Source organism: Poecilia mexicana, unplaced genomic scaffold (assembly GCF_051168715.1).
Source record: "Poecilia mexicana isolate PSO_F unplaced genomic scaffold, ASM5116871v1 scaffold_2, whole genome shotgun sequence".
Classification (NCBI taxonomy): domain Eukaryota; kingdom Metazoa; phylum Chordata; class Actinopteri; order Cyprinodontiformes; family Poeciliidae; genus Poecilia; species Poecilia mexicana.
This window is the reverse complement of record NW_028263371.1, coordinates 54,979,929-54,997,437: the sequence shown is the minus strand read 5'-3', so window position 1 is coordinate 54,997,437 and position 17,509 is coordinate 54,979,929. Positions and strand designations below refer to the sequence as shown.

The 17,509-nt window shown below is 39.9% G+C and overlaps 1 protein-coding gene across 2 annotated transcripts; it reads right to left on the bottom strand.

Moving 5' to 3' along the window:
• Positions 1 to 3,602: 3,602 nt before the first annotated feature.
• parp14rs1 (poly(ADP-ribose) polymerase family member 14-related sequence 1) lies at positions 3,603 to 17,471 on the bottom strand. Of its 2 annotated transcripts, XM_088003139.1 has the most exons (17): positions 17,297 to 17,471; positions 17,121 to 17,221; positions 16,552 to 16,582; positions 13,130 to 13,414; positions 12,827 to 13,051; positions 10,459 to 12,704; positions 9,717 to 9,947; positions 9,404 to 9,625; positions 9,114 to 9,204; positions 8,856 to 9,002; positions 8,229 to 8,291; positions 7,956 to 8,132; positions 6,475 to 6,693; positions 5,770 to 6,384; positions 5,468 to 5,604; positions 4,649 to 4,823; positions 3,603 to 4,325 (listed from the first exon to the last, which is right to left on the bottom strand). In XM_088003139.1, exons 1-17 carry the CDS (start codon positions 17,469 to 17,471, stop codon positions 4,045 to 4,047), a joined length of 5,421 nt encoding a protein of 1,806 aa, XP_087859265.1. In that variant the 3' UTR covers positions 3,603 to 4,044. The 2 variants fall into 2 exon arrangements, with proteins under 2 accessions (XP_087859265.1, XP_087859271.1); XM_088003145.1 differs by lacking the exons at positions 16,552 to 16,582; positions 17,121 to 17,221; positions 17,297 to 17,471 and adding an exon at positions 15,605 to 15,979.
• Positions 17,472 to 17,509: the final 38 nt, after the last annotated feature.

The window sequence follows — 17,509 nt, the reverse complement described above, 5'->3', positions numbered from 1 at the left end:
ACTCTTTATACTTTTAAAATATTAAGCTTTTTGTGTCAGTTTTTGCTTCATTGAAATGCATTGAAAAAAATCTGCAGTATTACTCTTTGAAAACTAACTACTCCTGGCTACTTTAAGCTAGAAAGTCCAATCTCAGTTTAAACATGTCACAAGGCTTTAGGCTACCTGCAAATCATTAATCTTTTTGCTGCTACAGTTTTTATAAAATTGTGATTTGTTTTATTCAAGATTTTTCATGTTTTCATTTTTACAATGCAATCCTGAGGAATGTCTTCTTCAATGGACACAATGCGCAGTTTAGTAACTGACAAATTTCCAAGCTTGATGTTTTTTCACAAGCAAAATGCTGCTGTTCATATACATATTTTACTCTATAGAAATAATTTATGCATACAAACATGGCTACGAGTGTCTGCTTTGAGTAAATATTAACAACATTGCTGTAGGTTTTACAGTTTTTCTTTGAAAACTGTAAAAGTGTAAAACGTTTCTAAGCTGGACCTGATACTTAATCAAAGACCTTAAAATTAACAAACTTGAGGAAATTATCTTCTGAATAAAATATCTTCCAAACAGTATACATTTAATTTTGACAACACAACTCATACATTGTCTGTAAAGATGTAAATAATCAAAACTTTAGATTAGTCATCCCAAAACTCGCATTTGACCGCAAATAAATGCTACAATGAGTATAATAAAGAATACAACGGACATTATTGCCCAGATCATAATTCCTAATGAGTTAAACACAACAAAATGTACCCTCCCCAACAGAAAATGTTTTATTAGTGCCATCTACTGGTTTGTTGCTTTTTCCTATGTCGCCCTCGCAAGAGTTTCTACTTCTGTTTGACGATTTGTTGCAAAATAAAATACAAAATTAATTCAGTGAAGGATTTCTGCAATAACAAAACGTGTCCTGTAGGTAGAGCCAAAGAAGCATTATTTTAGGAGCGCTTTTAAACTGAACTTGATGCTGAATCACATATTTCCAGACCCGTTGAAACCAGTAAACTCTCATGAGGACTTTGTAAATTAAATAAAAGTTCATGTATACATTGCTGTCTTTTATGGTATAAATAATAAAAAATTACATTTAAAATTGCATTTATGTAATCTTATAATGCCATGATATGCATAATATGGTTTGACATAAACCATCCATTGCATCTCTCATTCTAAACACAAGCCTCCAACAGGTTTTCATCCAGGATTGTCCTATCTTTAGTTTAAACTTTGACCAGCTTCCCTTACCTGCTAAAGAAACTTATCAAATGCAACAGCCGAGCAGCAGATCCTTGCATCTCTCCCAAAGTTACCATATTGTAATGTGTTGTTGTAGAGGACACAAATATTTGGGTACAGCCAATCATCAACAGACAAAAGATTAAAGATGATTTTATAGAATAAAATCCTAAGGCCTTACAGACATAATACTTACCTCCTTCAGAGCCATATAAAGACAGTTACAAAGTCGGCCTTCTACCACCTGAAGAACATCTCCAGGATTAGAGGTCTAATGTCTCAGCAAGATCTAGAGAAACTCATCCATGCATTTATCTTTAGTCGCATTGATTACTGCAACAGTGGCTTCTCAGGTCTGCCTAAAAAAAAAAATCTATCACACAGCTGCAGCTGATCCAGAATGCTGCCGCTTGCACTCTGACTAAAACCAGGAAGATAGAGCACATCACCCCAGTTTTAAAGTCCCTACACTGGCTCCCTGTAGCTCAGAGAATAGACTTTAAAATGTTGTTAGCTTATAAATCACTGAACGGTTTAGCACCACAATACATTAAAGATCTGCTGTTGTATCAACCTTCCAGATCTCTCTGGTCTTCTGGTTCTGTTTTGCATCCAAAGAACCAGAACAAAATGAGAAGCAGCATTCAGCTTGTATGCACCACAAATCTGGAACAACTTTCTAGAAAACTGGAAAACAGCTGAAACACTGGGTTCATTTAAATCTACACTAACAGCCCACCTGTTTAGAGTTGCTTTTGAAACCTAATCATGAAACATTAATCAATCTGATGGGCAAAATGTAATGTTGACTGTGTGTTCTGTGACATTAAGCAGTGGTCCCCAACCTTTTTGTTATAGCGGACCGGTCTAGACTTGGAAATTTTGCTGCGGCCCGTGGGTGGAGGAGCAGGGGGGAGCAGGCGTGAACCGTCATATAAGGCTTCTGCATGTTGGTGTTCCCGCTGAATATGCCCAATTTGGGTTGTCTTGACCTTTTTATCGCATCCTGTGGGGTTTTCCCTGACTAGGAACGAGAATACAACCTGTTGAATGTGACAGGTAGCCAATCAGAAAGCGCGGTGACGTAAGAACAGAGGGGAATCCTAAACAGCTGACATATCGCGCAACTGAGAGTCCGGTGGATATCGGAGATGATATGTGGAAATGTTTATGTGTAAAGGTCATTATTATATATGTTTATGTTTATTCAGTTAAAAATGTTAACTATGAAAAAACACAGTCACCTCCAAATCATAGTGCAGCAAATAGAGCGGCTGCTCCCGCTGTCTTTTATCCACCGCCTTTTCTTTTTATGTCTTTTATCTCTTAAAATGACTCCACAAACTTTCACTATTGCTTCTATATCGTCATCCGTGTTTTGTCATTCTAAATTTGGTTGTTCTAAACTTCCTCTGGAATCGCGATGTTCATGACTGGAAACGGTTCGTGTTGCTCCTGCCTTGTGGCTGGACACACGAACCGATCGAACCTGTTGTACTTTTATCAGCTCTGTGGTCACAGAGGTTTGGAAAATCGTCCGACAATCCTTAAATCTTACCGTCTAAATCAGACTTAAGACTCACAAGCTCTACTCATCTCCTCTCGACCACTGCCCAAATGCTCTGACTCTGGTCGCTATGGTAACGTTTACATATCCCTTCAAAATAAGATACAGATGCGCCACAAAAACGAACATTTTACTTTCGTGAAAATTTTAACACAATAATGACTAATAATGACTAACGGGAACCCTGAGCTTTTTTCTCTGCAACGAGACGGTCCCATCTGGGAGTGATGGGAGACAATGACACCTGAAGTGTTGCTTATATCCACAGCCTGCTTGGTCTCTACGAGGTGAAGCAGTTTGAAGCTTCATTGCCTCATTAGCAGCCGGTCGCCGCATGTTACGCAGAGCGGCTTGTAATGTGGGAATCACCTACCGGTCCGTGATAAATCCATCCTCCTGTCTCTTCTCTGGGCCTTTTCCCCTTTGCAAAGAAAATACATCTGATCCGTTTCTTTCTCATTTTGCTGCTTGTGGGCTCAGTGTTGGCACGAAAGTAACAGAGAATCCTGTTAAAGGATTTTCAAAATAAAAGATGCTCCAGACTCAATACATTAAACAGAAATATTTAATTATTTCTTGCGCGGCCTGGAACCAATTGGTCTACGGACCAGTACACGGACTGGGGATTGGGGACCACTGACGTAAAACACTTTGAAATGCCTTGTAGCAGAAAGATGCTATTCAAATAAAATTTGATTGATCTAGCACAGGAGACACACTTTTAAAAAGACAATAAAACAGACTATGTTTTATGTCAGCAAGGATTAACAAAATCATTTCTCAGGACAGGTGTTCAAGAATGCTTTATTTGTAGAAGTGAACAGTGAAATCACTTGTACTTGTTCATTACACTTTCTTGAGTTTTACTGGAACAGTCATTAAGGTTTATTTTCATTTTTAAATTTAGAAATGATCTACATTAAACTTCTACAATTACAAGGTTTTCTAAACAGCAGGTCCATCTTAGGAGTCAGACAATGTAAACAGTATATAGTCAACATGTTTTGGAAGCTCTTAATTTTATTGTTTACCGATTCTGAATTGTGGGATCAGACTTTCAAATTTTTATGAAACATTAAGGCATCACCTTAAGGCACTAAATGGGCTAGAACACACAAACTACTAAATAAGTGCACTTAAAGTAAGTTAAAATAAGTAGTTCAGGAAGAAAATCTGATTTTCTTTGGTTATTAGATGTTGGATTTGCATTGAACATTTTCTAGGTGTTGCTACTTGAAGGTGATCAAATACTCAGGATAGGCCTGGGTGTCATGAAACACTATAAACATGTTGGGGTTGGTCATGTTGTCCACCACACTGTCATACAGGTAAACACCAGAGCCTTTGGATGGTGGAGCAATCATGTTTTGCTGTCCCTGGGTGTGGTCTCCTGTCAGCACTCTGCAGACGTACATGAACTTCTCTCCATTTGCATTGGGCCTGGAGTACGTGTCATTGGCAGAATAACTGGCATTAACAGCAAAGTAGGCACCTTTGCCATAACAGGTAGCTGAAAACAGATCAGTAGGTGTGAAATTTCTGGCATAATTACAGAAGGTACAAGTATTACTTTTTTTTCTAAAGAAACATTTCAAAATCAAACAATTATGTACACTGCAAATAAATAAGCCTAGTACTACATGAAGGTCTTGAGTTAGACCACATTTCCTTGTAGGAATATCTGCAGTCTTTGGGAAATAGCACTGCAATGCCTCACTTAAAACTTAATTTGAACTCAAAACCCATAATGAAACTCCGGAGAAGTTTTTGGTTAAACATTGCTGATTCAGCAGACAGATCTCTTAAACACAAAGAAATCGCTGAAAGACTCACCATTTTTTCCTGCATAGCTTCTGTTGAAGCCAGATTCATTGATGACGGGGACAGTGGTTTCACTGGTGCCGTGGAAGAGATGTTTCTCATTGTTCTGATGATTATTTCTCAGCTCCATCTCTTGTTTTTTGATCTGAAGACTTTTCCATAGTGCAGGGTTCTGGATCCTTTCAATCTAAGGGCATAGAACATTATCCAAGTTTTTTGTTGTTGTAATTGCGGATTTCCTTGTCTCTTTTGCTGAGTGTACAAATAATGTTTATTTAAAGAAACAATTTCTTGAAGGTCCAAATCATGACAGAATGACAGTACTCCCTTTGAGGGGGCCTGTCCTACACTAAAATTTAGTGCATTTAATACACATAAGGCTTTTGGCTGAGATGGGAAAGATTCATAAGGGTTGCACCCGAGTCCTCCTCTGTTCCGGTATTGGTAGGGAGTCCTCTGTGCTCTCCATCTCTTTCTGTTCCTCTTTAGGTGTGGGAGCTGTGGTTTCTGTGTTTTGCTGTCGGTCTACCTTCATGGTGGGCATATAGCTGCAATGGGGGGATGCCAAGTGGCTACCTGCCAGGGGTTGCTAAGGCATCCAGGAGCCTAAGCTACCCATCTCTGCTGTTCTTGGGTTTGAAGTCTTGAGAACTGAGTTTATTCTCTTCTCGACATTATAACTTATCAATTCCAGGTGACAAATTAGCACACACGTCATCCCTAGATGTCCCTTGCACATGTAGGCCAGCAGCTTTTCATGCTGTGTGCTTGGAATGCTGAAGCACAACATATATTAAAAAAAAACAACAATAATAGTACAAATAATATTACCTTGGTGACGGCTCGATTACATGTGGCATTGAATAGTTTGAGGACATCTTGATACTCTGATGATGTAGCCTGGACGGGGACAGCATGACATGTTTTGCCAGCTGGCATGGTATCCCAAAACTCAGGAATATCATCACCTATGGAGAAAGAGGAAACAATGTTGTTGTCGTTTTTTCTTTCAACACTTTTGGAAATAAACTTTTAGAAGTAGCAGAAAAACCCCAGTAACATCTAGTAAGACTAGATGTTACTGGAGACATATTGGGTTATGTAAAACAAAACCCAATATATGGCTCAAATACCTTTCAGTCTGTCAATTCGTTTTATCTGCATGACATTTCCCTTGCTGTCAGTGGCTGGTCCATTAGGCATCTGGACAGTGTAGTCTGACCCATGGATGGTAATTTTTAGAGTGGGTGCTCCCCTTTCCAACGCATGCTCAAGCTCATAGTTGGTCATCTGATCAAAACTCTGATATTGAAGCCCAGATCGCTGATACTGCCAGTCTGCCACAGTGGCAGCCAGCTCCAATTTCCTTTTAAGCTCTTGTTCCTTTCTCACCTTCTTCAGCATGTTATCTATCTCCCGACTGGCTCGAAGAACATCTTTACTGAGACCTTCAATGATGAAAGATGCTTGGCCATTAGTGATTTGATTTTTGATGCTCACACTCATCTTCATCTGGATGTCAACAATACGTTGACAATCTGCAGAAGACAAGTTCAAGATGTCGTTGTCTGTTATCTCTGTGCTAAATTGTTCATCAGATATCATATCATTTATCTTCTTCTTGGCTGCATCCACATTGGCCTGTGAGGCACCGCAGATATGGAAGATGGCAGGCTCCACTTTGACAGTCTCAATATCAAACGACTCATCTTCCTGTTTTTTTGCAGCACTTTCAGATACAAATATTGCTACAGAAAAAACAAAATAAAATTTGAATTTCGGATAAAAAGACTGACGATTATTATGATGACAGAAACTACTTTTCTCTCCATACTTACATTTGATCCTGGAGCCAATATTTGACCAGAATCCAGCTTTGTCCTTTGGATCAGTGGCTTCTCTTTCTTGCATGCTGTCGTGGAAATCTTTTAGCATTGGTTGCTGGAAAATGACTATCCTGATTAAAGTCAGTGAGCTGGAGGTGTTTTGGCTCAAAACGTCAATAGCAGCATCCAACATGGAGTCTGCCACTTGTTTTGCCTGTACATTGCCTTGACCTGGAAAAGGACAACACAAGTTATGATGGTTCAAATATGCAAACTCAAAAAGTTCCATTCCAGTCTTCACCCAAGGTTCATGACCGTAGATGAAGGGAGGAACATCGAGAGCTTCACCTTTTGTCTAAGCTCTCTCACCACGACAGACCGGTACAATGCTTGCTTCACTGTAGACGCAGCACCAATCCACCTATTATGATTTTCCATGTTTGCGTCATTTATGAACAAAGAAACTTAAACCCCTTCACTTGGGGCAGGATCTTTTCCCTGACCCAGAGAAGGGACTCTACTTTTTTCCAGCTCAAGAATATGGCCTCAGATTTGGAGGCCCTGATCCGCTTCACACTCAGCTGGGAATTGCTCCTGTGAAAGCTTTTATCACAACCTGATAAAACCAATAGAACCGCAAAAAGCGATCCTGAGGCCACAAAACAGATCCCTTTAATACCTTGGTTGTGCCTAGAAATTCTGTCCAGAAAAGTAATGAACAGAATCGGTGACAAAGTGCAACCGTGGTAGAGTCCAACTCTCAAATAAACAAGCCCAACTTACTGCCAGCAATGCGGACCAAGCTCTGACACCAGTGAAAGACCTAACAGCCCATACTCCTGGAATTCCCTTTATAGGGTTCCTTGAGGGACACGGTCAAACACCTTCTCAAAGTTCACAAAGCACATGTAGACTGACTGGGCAAACTCCTATGCATCCTCCCAAGGGTGTAGAGCTGGTCCAGTGTTCCACAACCAGGACAAAAACCACACTGCTCTACCTGAATCCGAGGTATGACCATCAGATGGACCCTTCTCTCCAGAACCCCCAAATCGACCTTGCCAGGGAGGCTTAAAAGTGTGACTCCTCTGTAATTGGAGCCCACCCTCCACCCCCCCTTTTTGAATAGGAGGACCACCACCCCGGTCAGCCAATCCAGTGAAACTGGAAACTGCCCTTTGCAATATTGCAGAGACGTGTAAGCTAGCGCAACTTCACAACCTCCAGAGCCTTAAGGAACTCTGGGCAATGAGATTGTTTTATTTGTTTTATTCTAAACCATGAAAATGATCAATTTCAGTGTAACAAAAAATCCCTGTTTTGGTCGCTTGAATAACTCCACATCTTTAAAATCAGAGTTATGTTGAATTTAAATGCTAGCAGTGCAATAAGCAGGATCTATGCATGCAGGCAACATAAGATGGGCTCATTTTGGCATGTACAAAAAACCTTTTGAAATTAGCACATTTGTGGAATCTGTTAGTAAGCCTCACCTGTACCAATGGCAGGAAACGAAACAGAAGTGTAAGAGTTCTTCACACACATTTGGAGAGCTTCCTTTACAGTCCTGTGGATTTTCACTGGGTCTGTCTGTCCGACCAGGTGAAGAATCTTTTTGCACTTTAGGTTTCCCGGTACCGTCATTATCATGCCTGAATTGGGCTGGGAACCTGGTGGGGCGTTTCAATCAGAATCACACCCTAGTTATAGAACTAAATTAACATAAAGAAGGCATCTTACAACAAAGCAAAAGTTAATGTTCTTACCAAGATTTTGGCATTCCTCTAAAACAGCTACACCAGCTGCATCCAGAATTGCCTTTGATACTCCTATGAAGTGAAAAGTTTGATGCCATCAACCAATGTTTATCTTTATTTCCTCTTATAAATTAGTAAGTGCAACTAGACTTGAAAGTACACTGACATTTACTTGTTTCACTATGCTAAATATGTATTTCTACCAATAAATCTATATTAAATTAAGGAGCTTAAAGTATACATACACTGTGACCATTTATGTTTTGCATGCCACAAGATTTGCCCCAGAAAACCTGCTAAGCCTAGCCCACTAGCAGCCCACTGTGTTTTGTGTTAAAAAATGTTAAAAGTTACAAAAATACGGTAGTGCATGAGCAGATATTATAATTATAAAATAATAGCATGTGAAGTCAATGGGCATGTGCAGGGATAGCACAATTGGTGTGCACCCCCTTGCATACAATTCAATGCTTCAGCTACCTTAACTGTCACCAGTGTACAAAAAAAATCCCATGTAAAATAAACAATGCTTAGCCTTGTGGGGGGTGGGGGGGGGCGGCTAATAAAGCCTTATGGCTCACCAAGCTTATAATACACTGGGAAAAACCTTGTACCATATATCATAAAATGATTTACCTGACTTGAGAGTGAAACTATCATTTGAAGAGTTGACGATGACATCAGTAGTTTCCTTAGTTATATCTCCAGTTACTACTTGAATCGTCACATTTCCCAGTTTAGTCTCATGCGTTCCTGAACTGGAGACAACTTTAGAAAATTTGCCTGCCGGTAAACATAAACCAGACAAGTTTAACAATGAAATGATACAATGATACTCAAGTTTTGTGTTACGTAAACCGAAATGAAACTGGAAAAAAAAAAAAATCTGCCTACCTGTGCTTTGTGAAGAATCTGCAGGCGCTGGACCTGTAGCTGAAGGACCTGTGGCACTGGGAAACTTCTTCTTAAATTCATCCGTGAATACCTGCAAAATGTATTTGATGTATACGTTACAGAAATTCTACAGTATCCCTTGTATAATCACAAGTATCCATGAGAATGACATGTTTTACAAACACAGTTGGTAAAACATGATCAGCTTTACCAACTGATAATGTTGTTCAATAAATTCTAAGCTGGTGCTTAACAATCTAACATTACATTGATTGTTATTGTTTGTTTACCTGAATAGTTTGTGCATCTCCAGGATATAGAACAACTGTAATCTTCTTAATATGTTTGGATTGTCTCTGACTGCTGAACTCCAAGAATTTATCCAGCATCAAAGTGGCAACAAGATTTTTTGGAAAACCCAAGTTTCCGGTGCCAACAGCTGGGAAAGATATAGACGTCAATCGAGTTTTCTCTGCCAAATCCAAGCAATCTTTAAAGATCCCAGTTAGAGTCTGAAAGACAAAGTATAAACCAGATTGTATAGTAGTTTCTGCAATTCATAAAGTCATTTACACTGCTCTATACTGAAGGAAAATACTGTACCTTTTCAGCGGTCCCCTGGCCATTGTCCCAGCTCGGAGCGATTGCATGGAAAACTTGTTTGCTCTTCAGTTTGCAGCCGTCTGTAACAATAATCTGGCCTGGTGATCCACTGGTTTTCTGGCTGTGTACCAGCTGTTGAAGTTTGGCTCCAGCTGCACTGAAGATGGCATTTGAAATCGCCCCTTTGTTCAATACAAGATCTTCTGCCACAGTGTTCACAATCACCTCTGTCTGAAAATGTGGTAAACTACATTTAAGACATGCAACTTCACAATATTTTGTATGGAACAAAAAGTAAGTAAGTGATAAAGGAATCAGTCAAGAAAATATTTCTATGCTCACATTTTGTCTACTTCTTTAGGTCTGCAGTTTGTAAAGCTCGAAAGACAAATTGAGTAGGTTTCTGTGAGACTCTTATACTTTTTAACAGTATAGAGAACTTAAGTGACTTTAAATAAATAACAATAATTCCTGACAGGATCTTGAGGTCAATTAGAAAACACCAACAACTTAACAGTGGTCTATCATGGAAAAAAAATGTTTTCTGTCTTCTAAAATAGCATTGGATCACATAAATAATGTGAATTTGCTTTATTAAGGGCCCACAACAAGACTAGCAAATAGCCTCTCTCTGCTATAAGGGTATCTTCCTCTGTTACACAAAGGGAAGTCCAAATGAAGGAGTATTAAAATTTCAAACCATTTATCATTAAATTAAACATTAAAAAGCATTCATATTTACCTTGGCAGCCTCGATATTCCCCTTTTTAAGAACGATGCTCAAGCCTTCTTTGGTCTGCACTTGACACAAGCTGGTGTCAGGTGGCGCTAGCTTGAGTAATGGAGATTTCAGACTAACTTTAGGGATAGCATTTTGAGACGAAACACTAACTCCATGATTTCCAAACTCCTGCTTCACAGCACTTTCCAGACCAAGAGCAACACTGTCCTCATTGTCCACCAGATGAATCATCTTCAGGGTGTTGTCATCGTACTTCTCCTCACAGTATTCCTTCACTGCTCTAGTAATGGTGGCAAGGCACAGATTGAGTGGGAAACCAAGACTTCTGCTGATGACAGGAAGAGCCACAGACACACAGCCACACTTTTCAGCTTGTTCTAAGCTTTCTTTAACAGTTCTTTTCAACTGGGCCTCAGCCTTCTTTGGCTTTGCTTGATCAAAATAGGGTCCTACGGCATGGATCACTTTTTTGCAACGAAGCATTCCCCCAGCATCTGTTACGGCACAGTCTCCAGGTCGGAGTTTTCCTTTTACATTAATTATTTGGTCACATATGGCCTGCAGCTGAGGGCCTGCAGCTTTTGAAAGTGCCAAAGCAAGACCTGCGGTGTGTTTCAAGTCCTCAGTAGAAGGATTGACAACAGCATCCACAGAGTAACTGCACATGTCTGCCTTGGAGACCACTATTTCCACTCCATCACTTGTCTGGACTTTGTAAATGGGTTTTCGTACTTGTACTAAGGCAAAGTCATCTTCTTCGTTCAATTTATCAGCCAGCTGAACCAGGCAGTCAGTGTCACTCTTAATAGAAGAAGCAAAAAAAGATTCTTTTTCCTTAAAGAACTTCTTGACTCCAGGTTTTGTGACTTTAAATCTATCAAAGCACACAGAAGATAGTAAATCTTTGACTATGCTCTTGCAATCTTTCACAGCAGATCTACAGCCACTTAGGATGATTTCCTCTTTTCCAAAAGACACGTCCACCCTACCTTCTAGTTGCTTCAACCAGGGAGTCTGACTTTTCAGGTACTCAATAATGACATTTGCCTCAACTGCAACAAATTCTTCAACATGAGCGTTTTCTGTTAGAAAGTCTTCCAGTTCACTGCTAACTTTGTCCACACTGTCCTTGTGACCGGACACTACCACTTGCTGTTGATGAGTTATGATCTGAACTCTCATTCCTGACCCACTGTTGGCTTTTTCCTGCTGATGGACCAGCTGCTGCCACTCCGGCTTCTTCAGGACTTCCAGGTCTTCAACTTCGATGTATTCAGATTTCAGTGTTTGGTTTAGATGGTCTTGAGCACCCATTAGATCCTTGTCGGAAACAGCAACAAGCTGCACCCTCTGCGGACTGATCTCCAAGGCTGCTTTTATGCCATAGGCTGTTAGAAGTGCATCGGTGGCCTCCTCTTGTTGTTCGTCCTTCAGCATGTCAAGCAAAAACTCATCTACTTCTAAATTCTGTCGCTTTAATCCTAATGTTGCGTTGCTGATCACCTGGGTTGCATTAATAATCTCGTCCACAAAGCCAGTTACTTTCAAAGCTTTCTTCTTTTGGTCATAAGACAGTTTGAGTTCTGGGTACACTTGCAGGAGTTTATCCTGAAGACCATCTTGAGAAAGGATGTGGAACATGGATGGTGACACATTGATCTCTTGAGTTTTACTTAATTTCTCCCTTCGGACCCTTTCCTTGATCCTGTTAAGAGCTTCTGAAATAGGTTTCTCAAGTGCGTTGACATCATTCTCCAGGCCGGCCACTGAAAGGACACCACTGGTTTTATCAGAAACTACAACAACATCTTCCTTCTGCAGTTTCTCTTTAATCTTCTGCTCAGACTCCTCCCATGCCTCCGACTCCAGGGAGAACTTGATGGCTTTGAATTTTGACACAGCCTGAGAAAAGGCTGCCTTCACAGTATCTGCCCACTCTTTGATGATGATTTTGGCATCTTTTTGCTTCAGTAATGAGGGCGAGGCACTGAGGCGGACGGCAGACTGCTCCAGGGTTACGTTGCAGAAATGTTTTTCCAAGTCACGGCCAATGGTCTCCAGAGCCGCTTTGTGGTTAGCTAGGTATCTGAGGACAGCGTTGTCAACGGGCTCAGAGATGGCAGCAGGAAGCTTTGGTGATGGTTTATCTTTCCCATAAAGTGCTACTCCCAAAGATTTGTAAAACGGGTAGACTTTGACTTCTTCCTTTTTTATTTCATGCTTCTTACCCAAGACTTTCTTAACATCTGTGGATTAAAACATAAAGTTACACTCCACAATTCAATATTTTATTAGTAGTCACTTCTGTTAAACAGAGAATACTGTCAGAATAAACTGCAGTAATTAGAAGATGGGACATGTGAACTACCTTGATGATTCTTAAATATGATGACAGCAGACTGTTCAGCTTCATTCAGTTGAACATCTTCCACGTCTCCCCCTTTACTCTCAAAGTAGAGACACAGCATGTCTTCACTGCAGTTCGAAACTCCTTCAACCACAATCTTCTTTGTGGTCTCAAGGGGTCGGACTGATAAGTTCTTCTTTGTAAACATCCGATTTTGAGGACATCTTTCTATAAACTCGGTGTTATCTGTGAGAACGTTAATTTAAAAACATCATATTTCAAGTTGTTCTAATATAATTGAACAAGCATCAACTAAGTTGGTACCTTTTCCACTCTGGAAAGTGACAACGGCAGAGGAGATGTCAGGGATCAGTTCCAGGTTGTAGTCCTGGGAGGCAGTCGGAGAGCTTAGGTCTCTCAAAATGTTCTCCACAATCATTTCCAGGAACTCTGAGGTTAAAGAATCTGGAATATTCCCTAAAACAGCCGACTTGGAGCACTGCTCATCATCATCTGAATCGCCATCGTTGCTTTTTGCCCCAGTCTGACCTTCATCCACAGGGTTGGGTTCTTGAACTTTGGACTGTTTGTTGGTCCCTTCATGGTCCGCTGTTATTGAAAAATGAAAGATGAATGAGTAAAACCTGTTTTTTTACTTACCACTGAAACGAGTCAATCAGAAGCAAAGTAGGTCCATAATTATTGACTGCATTATTATTATGAGCTAAAGAAAAGCTTCTATTAGATGATCCATCTAATTATCACCTTAATGTGGACATATCATATCTACTTCAGTTTTATTTTTATTTAACTGAAGAAAGTTATGCACATCCACACATTGACTGGTTTTAAGTATCTTCTCAACACTTCAGTCAGTCGGTTCATAATTACCTGATGACATGGTAATTCTGAACCATGTCATCTGCATCATTATGGTAACTTATCTTGTTATTTATTGTAATCTAAGTTAATGTCAGCATGTTGATATTTAACAACATGGATCCTTGGGGAATCCCTCATCTGATTTTTGTCAGGTCCAATGAAAACTTAACTATTGGCACATAGAGCTGAGTGCTGTACCAGAAAGTCTGACCAAGTCTCCAGTTCTAATAAAAACATGCAATTCAATAGGTTTTTTAAAAATGTGGAAAGTACATTTTGTCAGCGATAACTGTAAAGGTACCTCAAAGCAACCATGAACGTTTACAGTCCAGCAAGGAAGCAGGTTTTATGCAACTGATGGTCACTGTTTTTATTGTTATATACAGGCTTATTCTTCTTCAAGAGATTTAGTAATAATTTTATGTGCATGGATGCAGACACGCCTTTAAAACAAGGTTTTCTTGCATCTTTGTCAAAACATAATAATTTTATAATTTATAGTAAGGTCATTATTATCCATTATTTTTTTGTTTGAAAGCTTATATTAAGAAATATCTTCTGAGTACTGATCTGGTATTTTGTATTTTTATCTTTTTATTATCTTTTTATTATCTTTTATGTTCTTTGATAATCATTATTCTTTTTATTATCTTTTCTTTATAATTTGATCTTTCTTTGTTTGATAAAACTTATTCTGCTCAGATTATTGTGCTCATACGGATCACGTGAACAGGGCGTGCTTAGCTCTGGTTGACTTGGGTTGGGCTCTGATTGGTCTGCTGGTTCACGCTCTCAGCCCATGATTGGCTCATGGTCAGAGAGCGGCTACCTCTGATTGGATGGCTCGCCTGCAAGGATGGAAATGGCCATTCCGCCTTTGCACGCAGGCATCCCTTTGTTTAAGAGATAAAATACGAAAAAGCCCGCGGTTTTGGTCAGAGTCTGCTGTGGATCGCGTTCGAATGCCCAGCTACGTTGATGCTACTGCTATATCTCTAGGCCGAAGGCTCTCCGGCCAAGTTTCACGAGGTAAGCGCTGGTAACCTGAATGAATCGAGCATCACGTGTTTAGTCATAGAGTGTTTTGTACTGTATTCTGTGGGGAATAAATCGAGCATATTTGTTCTAGCAGTAACAGTGTTTGATGCATGTTATTTTGCTGTATTCTGTGGGGAAATAAATCGAGCACATTTAATTCTAGCAAAAACAGCGTTTGGTTTCGTTATTGCCGCCGATCTCCTTCGACCCTGATTTAAAATTTCATAAAACAAGTACAGAAAGCGAGACGTGAAACTTATAAAGTAAATCCCATCATTATTTATAATCTCCTTTAAATATATTTACTAATTTAATGCAGATTAGTAAAACATATTTAAACCATGGAAAAAACAGTCACAACCTTGTAGTTTGAAAATCTCTGTCTCCCTCTGCTGCAGTAAACTTAAAACAGCACTTCAGTTTGTCAGAGGAGTACAGAGGAATGTAATGTTCCAGGGACCATTATGAGTATTTGTTAGTTAGTCCAAAGGTTTTTTTCCTTGGTTTGCAAAAGTATTCAGTCTTCTTTCCTCCAAGTTCAACAATTTCCTTCAGAAGTTGCCTGATGACTGCTAATGACATCAGACAACTTAGATGACACAGTCATCTAATCTACAACAGATTAGATGACTGCGTGTCATTTAATCTCAGGACAAATCCAGCTGCTCCTTGACGGCCTCTGATGTTGGTTAAGAGAATATCATGAAGTCTTTATCCCAGACAGATCTGGAATAAAGTTGTGGAGAAGTTTAAAGCAGGTTTAGGCTATAAAAAGATTTCCAAAGCTGTGAAATCCTCATGGAAATGATTGAACATCATTCCAGGATGATGGCTCCATCAACCGGGAATGGAAAGAGTATGGTACAACTGTAAACCTACCAAGACAAGGCCGTCCACCTAAACTTCCTGCCTGAACCAGGAGAGCACTGACCAGAGATGCAGCCAAGAGGCCCATGGTGTCTCTGGACCAAATTCAGAGATCCCTGACTCAGGTGGGGGAATCTGTCCACAGGACAACTATTAGTCATCACTGCATAAACATGGTCTTTATGGAAGAATGGCAAGAAGAAAGCTATTGTTAAAAGAAAACCATCATAAGTCCTGTTTGCAGTTTGCCAGAAGCCATGTGGAAGAAGGAGCTTTGATCAGCCCAGACTACATTTGAACTTTTTGGCCAAAATGCAAAACGCTATGTGTGATGGAAAACTAACACTGCACATCATTCTGAACATCCATCCCCATGGTCAAAACTGGTGGTGGCAGCATCATGCTGATGGATGGGGCCAAATACAGGGCAATCTCAGACGAAAATCTGCTGGAGTCTGCAAAAGGCCGAGGTTCATCTTCCAGCAGGACAACCACCCTAAACATAAAGGAATAGTTTAAAACATTCCATCAGAATGGCCCAGTCAAAGTCCAGAATGTGTGCAAGATCTGAAAACTGCTGTTCACAAACGCTTTGTATCTAATTTGACTGAGCTTGAGCTGTTTGGTAAAGAACAGGCAAAAATTTCAGTCACTAGACAATCAAAGCTGGTAGAGACAAACACTAAACGACTTCCAGCTGGATTTGCAGCAAAAGGTGGTTTTGCAAACCGCACTTTTCAGTTTTTTATTTGTAAAAAATGTTTTGAATCATGTACACTTCTTTTTCTATTTCACAATTGGACACTTTTTGTTGCTGTTTCACACTAAACTCCAATGAAATATATTGTGTTTGTGGTTGTATTGTGACAAAAAGGTTCAAGGGGTGTGAATACTTTTGCAAGCCGCTGTATTAAATAAGTTTCACATCTCTGGCAGATATTTCCTTCATGGGTACTTACACTTTTTGCTCCCTTTCTCAGTTGAATCCCCCTGTTGAAAACAAAAACATTTTAGACATTTGTTGGGAAATGCTGATGAATTTTACATTCAAGAACTGGTTAGAAAAGGATAAGTAGGTTTATTCTGTGAAATATCCTCAAACACAGAAATGAAAGGACAAAAGCAGGAATAAAATCAGAACCTTCTTGGATTCTGATCAGTCATATGACTTGCAGTAAACAATAAAGCCCTGCAGGGCCAGGTCTTTATTAGCAGCTGGGAGTTTAAACAGAAAGCTAAGAACGTGTTCAAAGGGTCAGCATCATTATACATGATAAAAGCCATAAAAGTTAACATGAAATGAGTTTACCGATTAATAGACATAAAATAAATCACACCCACAAAGACAAATATGAACATGTTTACAGCAGCTGGAGGTGAGTGTTATGTCACAGCATTTTATGAGATTACAGGAAGTTACTCAGGTTAGATCAGTATTCCATTAATTATTCCAAGTAATATTCCAATAATCATAAGTAAAGCAGCACTCCTCTAATAAATAAATCTAATTTCCAGTTTTTAGCTTCACCTGCTTCTGTTTTCCGTCTGAAGGAAGGCGGACTGTCATCTTTAACACTCCTTTATCCAGACTGATCTGGTGCGCCTCTTTTCCCAGGACATTTTTCTGGTCTGAGAGAGAAACCGGGGTAAATCCAGCAGGTTTTTACTCAGGACTGATCAGAAATCAGGCAGTCCGGGACTCACCTTCCTCTCTGCGGAAGCGCAGCAGCGCAGTTTGGCTCCCGGACTCATAGTCCACCTCACAGTCTCCTCCGTTGGACTTTTTACTCTGAAAATATTTCACCAACTTATTTTTCAGTCTCGGTGTGTTGCTTTCTTCTAACTCCACCAGAACAGGGAAGGCGTATTCCTCCGCCATGTTGCTGGCCTCTCTCCTTTCTGACCTGACTGAACACT

Excerpts from the sequence above, each read along its gene's own strand:
- parp14rs1 (XM_088003139.1), bottom strand. The coding sequence starts at position 17,471 with ATGGCGGAGGAATACGCCTTCCCTGTTCTGGTGGAGTTAGAAGAAAGC. Across the intron at positions 9,205-9,403 it reads GAGATGCACAAACTATTCAG|GTATTCACGGATGAATTTAA; the intron begins GTAAACAAACAA and ends TACATTTTGCAG. Across the intron at positions 6,385-6,474 it reads TATTGGCTCCAGGATCAAAT|CAATATTTGTATCTGAAAGT; the intron begins GTAAGTATGGAG and ends TTTTTTCTGTAG.